The following is a 12,283-nucleotide window of genomic DNA, read 5'->3' as shown; positions in this document are numbered from 1 at the left end:
TGTTCCTGATATTAAGCTAGAACTTAATTAAAAATTAAAAACTCTCCTATTGCGGCCTGGACTAATTCTCATGTTGAGTCGGAATTTGAATTTAATTTCTGAATTTGATTAAATAACATATTTGTATAATCAAAAGAATTCGGATTTGAATTCTATTTGAAATTAAAAACATTCAACTTATAATTTAAATATGATAATTTCAAATTAAATCCATCGTTTGAAATGAAATGTAGATTGCATTTAAATAGAAAGGGGAAATTTATAAAAACTGAACGCGGTTGAGCACACAAAAAACGAAGGAGCCTGGAAATTGGACAGGAAGACTCAAGACAGCAAGTCAATGGCTCCCACTTTCACTATCTCATCCAATAAAACTGTATCTGCTACCTTCATCCTTGAATCCATCCATGTTTCTTTCTTAACATCTTCATCATCAAATTGTTAAACCATATTAATGTCTACATTTCTTCCACCACCTGCAATAAAACCGCAATTCACATCCATGTCTACCGACACAACGGATCAAGACTATCAAGAAATCGCTTCAAGCTCATCTAAAAACACTGCTCCAGGTTTCTCTGTAGATGATCTACTCACTGGCTCCCATACATTCAGATTTGATCGCTACTCGCGTAGAGAAGGGTTTGAAGTTGGCAAGTACTTGGTCTCGGATACTTTCACAGCAGGGGGATATGAATGGGCAATTGCTCTGTACCCCAGTGGCAAGAAGGATCAGTACATAGATTACGTGTCTTTATACATAAGATTGGAGAGTGAAGAGACTGATGTGAACGCGGTTTTTGAGCTAATGCTTGTTGATCAGAGTGGGAATGGTAAGCATAAAATTCAGACTCAGTTTGGGAGGTTGCAGGAGAAGCAGCCTTTCTTGATGAGACGCCGTGGGAGCCAGTGGGGATTTGGCCAGTACATCAAGAAGAAACATTTGAAGAAATTGGGCTATTTAAAAGACGATTGCCTCGTGGTAAATTGTGTGGTTGGAGTTCTAGCTTCTTGCACAGATAAGGAAATTGAACAGGCTCCAGTTAGTTGCATATCTGATATGGATCAGGCTGTAATGATGGAATCCTGCGAGGATACTAAGTTTTTAGATTTGGAGTCTGCAGCAAGAGTAATAATAGAATTTGGAGCTCCTGCGCAGCTACAAGGACTTGTGAATGATGCAGACCGCGCCAAATTTGATCATTACTTGAATGCAGTTGATGAGATTCAGCAATCAATCAAGACGGGTCAGGTCTCTGATTATGAGGCTCATGGAACACGCGCTATGAAAACGCTGCAGCTGGTGTTTCAGGGAATATTAGACTGCTCAACCAGTGTGAACCAGTCTGATACTTTGAGTTCCACTCTGGACTCTAGTTCCATGACTAGCAGTTATGGCTATGAACAACAGGGTGGCCATCATGCCAGCCATCATGAGCTCTCCCAAGAGCAAGTTTATCGCCTCTGTAGTATAGTACAGAGGCTTAACAAAGGAGGATGTCTTGGCGACTGCATTGAGGTGTACAGAATATCAAGGAAATCAGTCGTGGATGCAAGGTTTTTGAGGTTTAGCATCGGGAGATGGAGTGTCAATGACTTACAAGGTCTTGACGTCGAAGAGTTTGCTGCAAAAATCAAGTTATGGATACAGGTAGCCCAGAAATGTTACCACAGTATCTTCCCCGGGGAGAGGCAATACTATGAGCAGATATTTGATGGTGTCAGAGCAGTCTCATACGACACTTGTTTCCTGGCTATAGTCGAGCATGTTGCAGTTGAGCTCAACAATTTCGCGGATGCTGTAAGTTTTATCACATCATTTCGGAAACTATTTGCTGTTTTGGATCTGTACAAGGCTCTGGATGTTATCCTGCCTGAGATTCAAAAAATGTTCTACACCGTGGCATCGGAAAATATATGTCAGGGTGCCAGTAATACTATTACTAGCCTTGCAACTCTGGTAAGGAAACTGTTTTCCAGCTTTGAAGACACTGTGCTCAATGAGCAATCAAACTCTCCACCCCCAGATGGCACAATTCACTCTTTGACAGAATACGCGATGAATTATGTTACAAGACTTTCACAGTACAAGGAATCGGTGACAGACATAATTACATCTCGGCCAACTAAAAGTTTGGGGAATCAGGCAGACGAACAATTTCTGGAAGCTTCAGATAGAACCTCGTCAAATCTTCACATGATCTGGATCATGATGAGCCTGAAGATCAATTTGATGAGTAAGTCTAAAGTGTATGAAGATTCAGCATTGCGCTATCTGTTCATTATGAACAATGTGACTTACATAATCAAGACTGTCAAAGGGTCTCCGGAGCTTGTGGAGATGATTGGGAAGGAGTATCTGTCAAAGTTGCGCAAAGAGGTCTTGCAGGCAGCACAGGACTATTACTCATCCATCTGGCACAGGGTTTTGTATTGTTTAAGAGATGATGGATTGAGTAATAAGTTCCCATTTTACAATGGGATTTCAAAGAACTCTCTGAAAGATAGGTTCAAGACTTTCAATTCGACATTTGAAGAGGTTTGCCAGATGCAATCAACACGGCTTGTGCTGGACGTTGGCCTGCGAGAGGAGCTTCAGAAGTTGATACTCAGTAAACTGCTCCCGGTTTATAAAGCGTTTTTAGAGAAATACGGCAGCCGTGTACAGAGTGAAAGAGGCAAAGAGAGATACATCAAGTACTCATCAGAGGACCTCGAGGATAAAGTGAAAAAATTGTTTTCAGAACACTGACTGTCTGCCATGGTGTTGCAGACAGTGGCATACATGCCAAAGATTTCCCAATACGTAAACATATTACTTGTAACAGTATATGACTTCAGTGAGTTTTATGTATCGCAAAATATTACCTGCAGGAAACAGCCTCTCGAGTCTCGACTCGAGGGACGTAGGGACTGCATACATCTTAACCTCCCCTCGGAGTCTGTCTTAACGACTAGTATACACTTGTTATGTTTACATAACAACACTTTTCATTTCCCTTTTAGAAAGGAAAGATCGGCTGAAGGAAACCTTTAGACTGTGTTCACTCAGATGAAATGAAATAAGGGGAAAATGGAATAAAATTTGTATTATAAATTTGGGGTGATTCACTAAGAACCACAGAAAACTTCATCAAGCATATAAAAGATTCAGTGGTCAAGGGCCATGTCAAAAGACTAATCAACAATTAATAAACACAACACAAATTACGAAATTGCAACTCTTATACCTCTTATTGTAATCTTATAGTATTACAATTCTACAATTTTGCAGTATGGGTATGTATAATACAACACTGAGGGCCTCCTAACTCATAGCTTTACAATGTGTCTCCAGGCCTCAAGAGAAACAAGGGCAAAAGCAAAACAAAAAAAATAAGGTGGTGATGGGTGTAGCTACTCAAAACTTATTATCATCAACAGTAAGGCTAAATAAGACCAAAGGGCAAAGGGTTAAGAAATTAGTATAACAGACTTAACCACTAATTTTTGACATGAACTTCTTCCGCTTAATCTACATATTGACTTCTACACTCAGTGCTGATATACAAATAGGATTTCAGCGGAGCTGCAAATGAAACTTCAATGGCTTCTCTGATGGGAAATAAATACCTGTAATATTCAAGCAGCAACTAGGACCCAACGGGAGCAACTCCTTTTGCTTTGGCCGCGGCACTTGCAGCTGCAGCTGCTGCAGCGGCGGCCGCTGCTGCTGCAGATGCTGCAGCAGATGGTCCTGATGGAGGAACTGGGTTGGACTGTGACGTGCTTTGAGTTGAAACAAGCTTCTGTTGCTGATCAGACTTGAGTTTATCAAGTAAGGCTGTAATTTGACTACCACTAAGTGTCTCATGTTCAAGTAATGCATTAGCAAGTGCATGGTGCTCCTTTTGGTGGGTTGTAAGAATGGCCTTAGCATTATTATATGCCCTTTCCAACAATTCTCTTACTTCTTTTTCTATGAGAAGCCTTGTCTCGGTGCTCATACTCTTCCCCTCATCATCATAGTTGTGAGTAACAACTCCAACTTGCTTACTCATGCCATATTTTGTAACCATTGATCTGGCAAGATTAGTTGCTTGCTGGAGATCAGATGATGCACCTGAAGTGACTTCATTCTCTCCAAAAATAAGCTCTTCTGCAACTCGACCGCCCATGCAAATATCTAACCGAGCAAGCATTTGCTTACGAGAAATACTCGTTTCATCTTTGTCGGGTAATTGAGCAACCATGCCGAGAGACATGCCACGTGGAACAATTGTTGCCTTGTGGACCGGAAGGGCACCATCAGTATGGATTGCCACCAGAGCATGGCCACTCTCATGGAAAGCTGTCAGCTTTCTCGATTCTTCTGATATAACAGCTGATCTGCGCTCACTGCCCATCATTATCTTGTCCTTGGCATATTCTAAATCAGCCATGCTCACAGCTTTGGCACCATCCATTGCAGCCTTCACAGCTGCAACGTTAACCAAATTTGCTAGATCAGCACCAGAGAATCCAGGCGTTCCTCTAGCAATAATCATCAGATCAACATCATCTCCTTTTAGAACCTGTCAATTAATTTTTTATCAAATATAATTAGAAATATTGTAGATCAACCACTTCTGTGAATTGCAGGCAAAAGTCATTGTGTACATGGTTTTCTAAAAACATCAGTCTACATTTGGGAACATGCATTTGGGGTAGGACATGAACAAATGAACATTATTTTAAGCAAATCTGATGCCATCGACATCAAGCCAAGATAAGTATTGCTGTCATGTCTAAATTTTGCAAAAAAATCTGAAATATGGAATTGGAGCTTTCTTATATACAAGCAAAGATATAGAATAAGAAATTCTAATTAAATAACCAAAACAAAATCAATTATTGCAGTGTAAAATACTATGTTTAAGGCGCTAAATCCAAGCTCATGTAAAACAAAACACGACATATAGTGTATCTCTTCCTACACATACAGTTCAATCAACAAAGTATATTCCATATTTCCAGCTTCTATGATGATAAAGAAAGAAGAAGTATGAAGATCAATTCAGAAGCAACCTCAGAACTATATTAATTATTGCAAAGGAAATGTAGATATTCACCACTAGTACCTTAGACATGTGAGATTCCATGATCTGTCTCCGCCCTTCAACATCTGGATTTGGGACAACAATATGACGATCAAACCGTCCCGGTCTCACCAATGCCTTGTCCAAAGATTCAGGGAAGTTAGTTGCCGCAACCACAATAACTCCTTCATTTTGTTTGAATCCATCAAGTTCAACAAGCAGCTGATTTAAAGTCATTCTCATGTACTGTTGGTCTTTGGGATTGCGCCGGCCTCCTATGGCATCTATTTCATCAATGAATATTATGCAAGGTGAGCGCTTCTTTCCGGCAGCAAATAGATCTCTCACTCGTCGGGCTCCAACACCAACAAACATCTCTTCAAACTCACTGCCACTGCATGAGAAGAAAGGTACCCCAGCTTCTCCTGCTATAGCCCTTGCTAACATAGTCTTTCCAGTGCCAGGAGGACCAACAAGCAGAACTCCTTTGGGCAGTTTTCCACCAAGATGAGTAAAGCGCTGAACCAACGAGAGGGTAAGATGTACTTCTAAACTATCATAGTGGCTTAAACACTTGCAAATTTACAAATAAAGGAAAACTGAACAAGAGTGCTGCAGAAATAAATTTAATAGAGTACATATGCATGTATTAAACTATTAACCAAACAGAACCTATAATTAGTGAGACGTCAAAGAGTAACTAAATAAGTAAGATGAATACCTTAGGATCTCGAAGGTAGTGAACAATCTCTTCTAGCTCCGCTTTTGCTTCATCGACACCTTTTACATCATTGAATTTTGTTTTGGATTCCATAATGGGTTGTACCTCTTCATTAAGACCACCCATTCCTGAAAAGAGCAAACATCAGTAAAACAAAAGGGAAAATATAAAAGGCATTACATCATCTAATGACGATTGTGCCAGAGGAAATTTACTAAAACAGCAAAGGGAAATGAAAATTAGTAATACCTTTACTTATTCCTCTATCCTCGATTAGTGCCCCAATGCCTGAAATCAAGAGAAAGGCTAAGCCTAGGGTTCGGAAAGTACGCCAGAGTTGTTCTTTAAAATGTCCTCCTTCCGTAGTCACCATATGTATAGGAGTACCAGCAGTTCCTAGGACACCATCTTTCGAAGCTTTTCCCACATTTCTCATAGCTGCACGACCACCAATACTTTCATCCATTGTTCTATTGAAGCCAGTACCAGAAATACCTGTGCAACACTTTTGTTTGCTTAAGAGATATCTGATGAGTCAAACGAAGACACTAAACTCGATGCAAAGTCCTTAAACTTCAAAAGCAGAAGATTCAATATGTACAGAACTCAAATTTAGTTAGCTATTCAACAACCTTTAGCAATTATTCCTATTTGACTTCACCTTCAGTCACAGACAACTTTCGAAACTCTAGCTCAATTTTTTGTGTTATGGCAACTAAATTTGCCCACTTACAAAACCGTTGTGCTTCTTATTGCTTAACAGCATTTTCAGACAGAAGTAAGAAGTTGAAAGTTTTCCTGACAAATATGGAATTGTTAGGCTAGCCAAAAAAAGAAGCCAATTTTAGTCCTCCTAGTCCACTCTGACTGATAAGTTTGATAAAGTATAAACCTGCTTCAGTTCCAGTAAATAACTCACCTCTTTGCAATGTCTTGAGCAACTCGCTATCATCCAACCTATCAACTTTAACCAATGCCTTGACATATTCTGAAAGTGCATCCTGGTTGGTCTGCAATGAAGGATGACTCTCAAACAATCTTATGACTGCCTCCGGATCATTTCGATGATAAAGCTCTTTAAGATATGCAACATCACTTGATCCTTCTAAATCTTGTACTCTGCGACCCAATCGTCCAACATAACTTGACTGGAACCTGTGAGGGGTAATCGAAAGACCATTTGCTGCAGAGGCAGGCCATGGTAAAATTCAAAAAATTGTACAAATATTACTATGAAATTGCTTTGGATTTATTTCATTAAAGTAGGAATTCCTTGCAAAATGTTTCATTTTATGTGGTATTTCCTCTGTTTCCCTTTTCTAGAAGATTTTACTTTTTCTCTTCTTGCTATAGGTTAGGAGATTTAACAACTCCTTTATTGTTGTTACTTAGGAATTTGATTTTTTAATTTTCTTTTTTACTTGTCCTACAAGGGACCTCGATATGGTGGAAAACAGAACTTAATTCTTAGCATTGTTTCTCATTTACGGAACAACAAGAAAGGAAGGACATTAGAGCTCCAGACTGAGCATCCTGTAATGAGATCTTGGGAACAGGTTATAACAATTCGGCAGAGATCAAATAGAAGGCTGTAAAGAGGACCTCTGTGTTTAAATAATATAAGCAGTACATACTTCTGATTATTAAACTCGGCTACCAACTGGAATAACTAGATAAATGAAATAATGTACATCAATCTAAATGAAAAGATAAAATAAGAGATCTACAATAAGAAACAGCATATGTGATAGATTTATATCATCATGCGAAGCCATAAGAAGGCTAGAAAATAGGCACTCAATAGAATAAAAAAGAAATCAGCTCTGGTATGTGTGTTTGTATAGAGAGAGAAACTCCCAATCCTCCCTTTTTAAGAGTCATGAATGACATAGCATGCTCATTTACCACAGTTAACGATTCTCAACTTATACTTATGATGTTATTACTATAGTGAGTAGTGCTAAACAAGGTTCCAAATGAGAATACCACTCCCATCAGGTGATAATTTTGTTTTTACAAATATGCTGTAGTCTAAAGTGGCAGGAACTAGGAACTCAAAATTGAAATTGACAGGAAGACATTAACGCGAGATTTAACAAATAAAGGTAGGTATATACCTCCGGCATTACCTAAATATCGTGAAGTGAGATAAGAGTTAGCCAACAATTTGGTCAACTGATTGACGTGACATTGCTTGTATGCAACCTGTTACAAGGAAATAAAGCAGATCATCTTCCTGCCTTTTACACGAATAGCTGCGCAAAATCATTTATGCAAAGAAAGGAAATGTGCACATCCTAACCCGGTAACCCCCTCCTTTATCCAAATACTAAGTCTGAACATTGCACAGCTAGAACTATCGATAACATAACAACCATGAAAACAAAAACACAAACAAAATCAATGAAGCAAGCCAAAAATCATTTGCAAAGATTCCACCTTTTTGCACACATACTGCTCAATATATGACAAATGAGCCTAACAAAATCAGCATTATCCATCAATTTCAATAAAAATTGAAGGCAATCATAACAAAAGCCCCCAAAACAACAGCATAAACATAGATTGTACACTCCCACACATTTAACAATTCGAAACAAGTTAAATCAAGAAACCCAAAATCACAATTAACACAAAATTCATTTTAATCAAGAAATCACAAAATTGAAAATTTCAAGAACTGGGTATTTATACATGAAATAATTAAAAAAACATTCTTGATTGAATTGGGTATGAACAGACCTCAGAGAGAAGGCGTCTAAGAGCCATGGCTGCAATAAAAATCCAATCTTCAAGCCTTTTTAGCTCTGCTTTATTAAATAAAAAATAGATATAAATGATTTGTATGTATATATGGTGATGGTCAAATTGGCGAGGATGAGAGATCTGTGTATCGATTAATGGATATTGGAGATATATTGGGTAAAGAATGCTTGACAAAAACAATATTATCACTCCCTCCACAAATTATTAGCTGCAGTTTTATATTTTCTAGTTTTGATTTTAGTAAAATAATTCATTACAAATATTTATTTATATTTTTCTACATTGACCTGCATGATTTTATATGACAAATTAATAGCCCTTCATCTCATATTAGATGTCTTCTTTAACTATGAGATAGTTATGTCTATCAAAATTTGATTAATAATTAAAAACAATTTACCATTTTTATTTTAAATATCTAAAAAGTAAATTTAATCGATATGATTTTTTAATAATCAAAACAAGACATATAATATAATATAAAATAAGTATAAATCATATTTAGCAAAAAAATATATATATATATAAATGTATTTTAATGAGCTTTTATACATGTTAGTAACTTGAATCTTGTCGGAAAAAAAATGAACGTCGAGTCAATTTTTACATCTACTGATTATTTTTCGGAATTATTTTTTTATTTTTACTATATTTTTTGGAAATATTTTGCTGTCATATTCACATGTTTTGTGAAAATTTTGTGTAAATTAGTTTACTTCAAGAAAAAGATTTGATTAATGGTTACATCATACATGTGCAGGTCTTTGTGTAATGTCAATAAAAGTGGCCCTGGATTAGCCCAACAAGATATGCAACATGGGCAGTACTAAATCTTTTTGTTTTGTTTGATGAAAAGATTTGGCAAGTTGAGGCCCAACTACCCAAAAGCTTTCCAACAACTGCATTGCTGCTGCAGTCTGCATGTTTTAAACATGAACCATGAGTAGCTGCATTATAAATATAACGATGACATTATATTTATATTTCAAAAAAATAGTTAAGGGTTTTTTTTCGTTAAAATAAACTAATACTTTTTCTTAAAAAGTTTTTTTAGTCACGTCTTTGATGAATAAAAACAATCTCATTACCTTAATACAAATTTAAAATTTAGGCCATCAAAACATAAAAACTGATAAAATTCGGCAGTTAATTTCCACTTTAATCGATGCATCAACATGTTAAATCCAACAATTAGAAGAGGACGACTTGACGAGATAAAAGTAAAATGGTTTAATAAAAATTTTAAATTAAAAATTATCGCATCTGCATCAATAAACATGAATTTCAATAGTGATCAACTGGATATATTATCAACTATATTCATTCTGTGTCTCTTATTTATTTATAATTTTTTATTATTTGACACGTATTAAGATGTATATAAAATATAATTTCATAAATTATTTTTATTTTTTATATATAAATATTGATATTTCAAATTTATTAAAAAATCTAATATAATTTATAAAACTACGGGGGTTAATATTAGAATACTGAATAGTTGGTATAAGTACTAAGATGAGCAAAATCGAAAACCGAAGCAACCGGAAATCCTATGAAAATAGTCATGTGTAACAAGTTGAGCCTACGAATTGCTAGACAGCAAGTAGAATCAGTAGAGTGATAGTGGAGAGAATCTCCATAATTTAACCGTTATGCTATCTTGTCACACGCCCAAATAATTCAAAAAATAAAAACAAACAGTAACAGTACAAGTGTTGTCTCCACTTAATAATAATGATGAAATAATGTTGAAAAGCTCACGAGGGAGATGCCAACTGGTGATTAACTCTCTTCTTCTCCTAAATAATTCACTCCCCAACTCAATTAGCCTAATCACTAGCACCACATATGCACACAACCATGTTGTATCTATAGGCCAAATAGCAACATGACCTCACTCAACTAAAGAAAGGAGAAGAAATGATGGAAAAGTGCTTGGAAAGAAAAAGTGACTTTTAAGGACTTTAATAATACAAATAAGACAGGAAAGCATAAACCAAATATTGGCTAGAAAGGAGTTGAGGTATCTATAGTTTAGAAAAATGAGCAAGTTCATGTTAGAACTATACACTTTAGTATAATGAATGGTTGAGACTTGAGTGTGGGGAGAACTATATGTGTAGTTGCCTTTTTGAAAGATTCAATTAAAGATTCCTATACTATTGCTTGGCAACTATGAAAAGATTCTTGGTGGTGGGGCATGTTAGTGATTTTAGCAATCCTTTTATGTGTGCCACTTATGCTTAAAGGTGATTTGCATGTGTATGCATATATAATTAGATATTTGGTGTCCGCATGGCATATATTAATAATTAATTTTTAATTAAACGACATATTTTTATGTGCGGAAGCTTTTTTGTATACAGAATGTCATTATATTCAACAGAATTTTATCCTCTAATTAAAAAGTGATTATTAATGTGATCACATACACATATTAAAAAATTCATATACAATTTTCTAATATTTTATCAGAATCATGATTTCTAGTGAGGATGAAAAAAATTTATTATCATTGATTTTAATGTCCGGATGAAAGTGAATTATTGATTTTAACTTGTAATCATAGTTCAAAGAAAAAAAATTATTATTTGATTTTTAAACTAAAAATTCATGATTTATTGAAAATTTTTGATTAATTCCCGATCAATCATTATAAAAAAAAATTACGATTTATCAATTATATCATAATTTGACTAAAAATCTTCAATATATCAATATATTTTTAATAAATTCTTGATAAATTTTGAATAGGCAAATCAATGATTAGTTCAGATTTCCGATTCTTGACAGTCGTTTAAACTAGCCAACTATCCCTAATTCGGTTTGAGAATTATGACTTATGAGGTATTGAGAGGCGGCTTCAAAAAGTGTTTAAATTGTGGCAGAGTGTAGTGTGCTATGAGTACATAAATCGTTGTTGTCACTCAGCATTCAGCATTATCAAATCTAAGCCCTCAAGAAGAAGAAATGAAAGGAAGTTGACAAGAAGTGAACTTTAAGCTCTTCCTCATATAATGCCTCTGTTTTATTTTATCACTGATTAAGACTCCACTTTTCTGTTTTTGGAAAGCCTGGCTGTTAAAATATAAACGCACACAATAAATGTATATATGTCATATTATATATAATAATATATAATATTTTATATGTATCAGTTTTGTTCCTAACCGGATTGTATTGTTCTAAATTTATTTCTAGTTTAATTTCTATTAATTATATTTTAATCAAATTATATCTTTAAATTAATTCACATCTATCAGAAAGATCACTGATCGAATGATAATATGCAAAAATTACTCGTATGGTGGAAATTTGGGATGAGTTTAAAGTTTATATGGACCTCAGGTATTGAGTGAAACATAATCCAAGTTGAAGAAGGACCCACTTGAATTATAAATCACCGTCCAGCTCACCTGGATCGTGTATTATGTAATGGCACACACTTAATGCAATTTGGCATCACCCTCCAGATAACTACATCTCTTTTTCATCCATCTCATTCATCTGTTTCAACTTTTCTCGTCATCATCGCTGATTAATGAGTTCAAAAGTCGGAAATTAAAACTAATTGATTAATTTTTGAATTTTTGATAAATTAGAGATTTTAGTAAAATCGAAATGTAGTTTATAAATTTTAAATATTTTTTAAAATTAATAGACGCTTTTTAAATAAATCAGGAATATGACCCGTCAAAATTTATTAACTTTTGAAACTAATTGTATGAATTCTAAA

The 12,283-nt window shown here is 35.4% G+C and overlaps 2 protein-coding genes across 3 annotated transcripts; one reads left to right on the top strand and one right to left on the bottom strand.

Annotated features, from left to right (window-relative positions):
• The first annotated feature begins 277 nt into the window (after positions 1–277).
• Positions 278–3,099, top strand: LOC108224742 (exocyst complex component EXO70A1). The gene has a single exon (XM_017399461.2). It carries the CDS (start codon positions 455–457, stop codon positions 2,750–2,752), a length of 2,298 nt encoding a protein of 765 aa, XP_017254950.1. The 5' UTR covers positions 278–454; the 3' UTR covers positions 2,753–3,099.
• A 108-nt stretch (positions 3,100–3,207) lies between these two features.
• Positions 3,208–8,735, bottom strand: LOC108203726 (ATP-dependent zinc metalloprotease FTSH 4, mitochondrial). Of its 2 annotated transcripts, none has more exons than XM_017372861.2 (7): positions 8,521–8,735; positions 7,908–7,983; positions 6,698–6,961; positions 6,028–6,273; positions 5,779–5,906; positions 5,100–5,576; positions 3,208–4,553 (listed from the first exon to the last, which is right to left on the bottom strand). In XM_017372861.2, the coding sequence occupies exons 1-7, from the start codon at positions 8,545–8,547 to the stop codon at positions 3,633–3,635; spliced, it is 2,139 nt and encodes a 712-aa protein (XP_017228350.1). In that variant the 5' UTR covers positions 8,548–8,735; the 3' UTR covers positions 3,208–3,632. The 2 variants fall into 2 exon arrangements, with proteins under 2 accessions (XP_017228350.1, XP_017228342.1); XM_017372853.2 differs by having other exon boundaries at positions 7,896–7,983; positions 8,521–8,727.
• Between the last annotated feature and the right edge of the window lie 3,548 nt (positions 8,736–12,283).

The sequence above is a fragment of the Daucus carota genome, chromosome 1 (assembly GCF_001625215.2).
Source record: "Daucus carota subsp. sativus chromosome 1, DH1 v3.0, whole genome shotgun sequence".
Classification (NCBI taxonomy): Eukaryota; Viridiplantae; Streptophyta; class Magnoliopsida; order Apiales; family Apiaceae; genus Daucus; species Daucus carota.
Note: the sequence above shows the minus strand (reverse complement) of the source record. Positions and strands in the feature narration are given on the sequence as shown.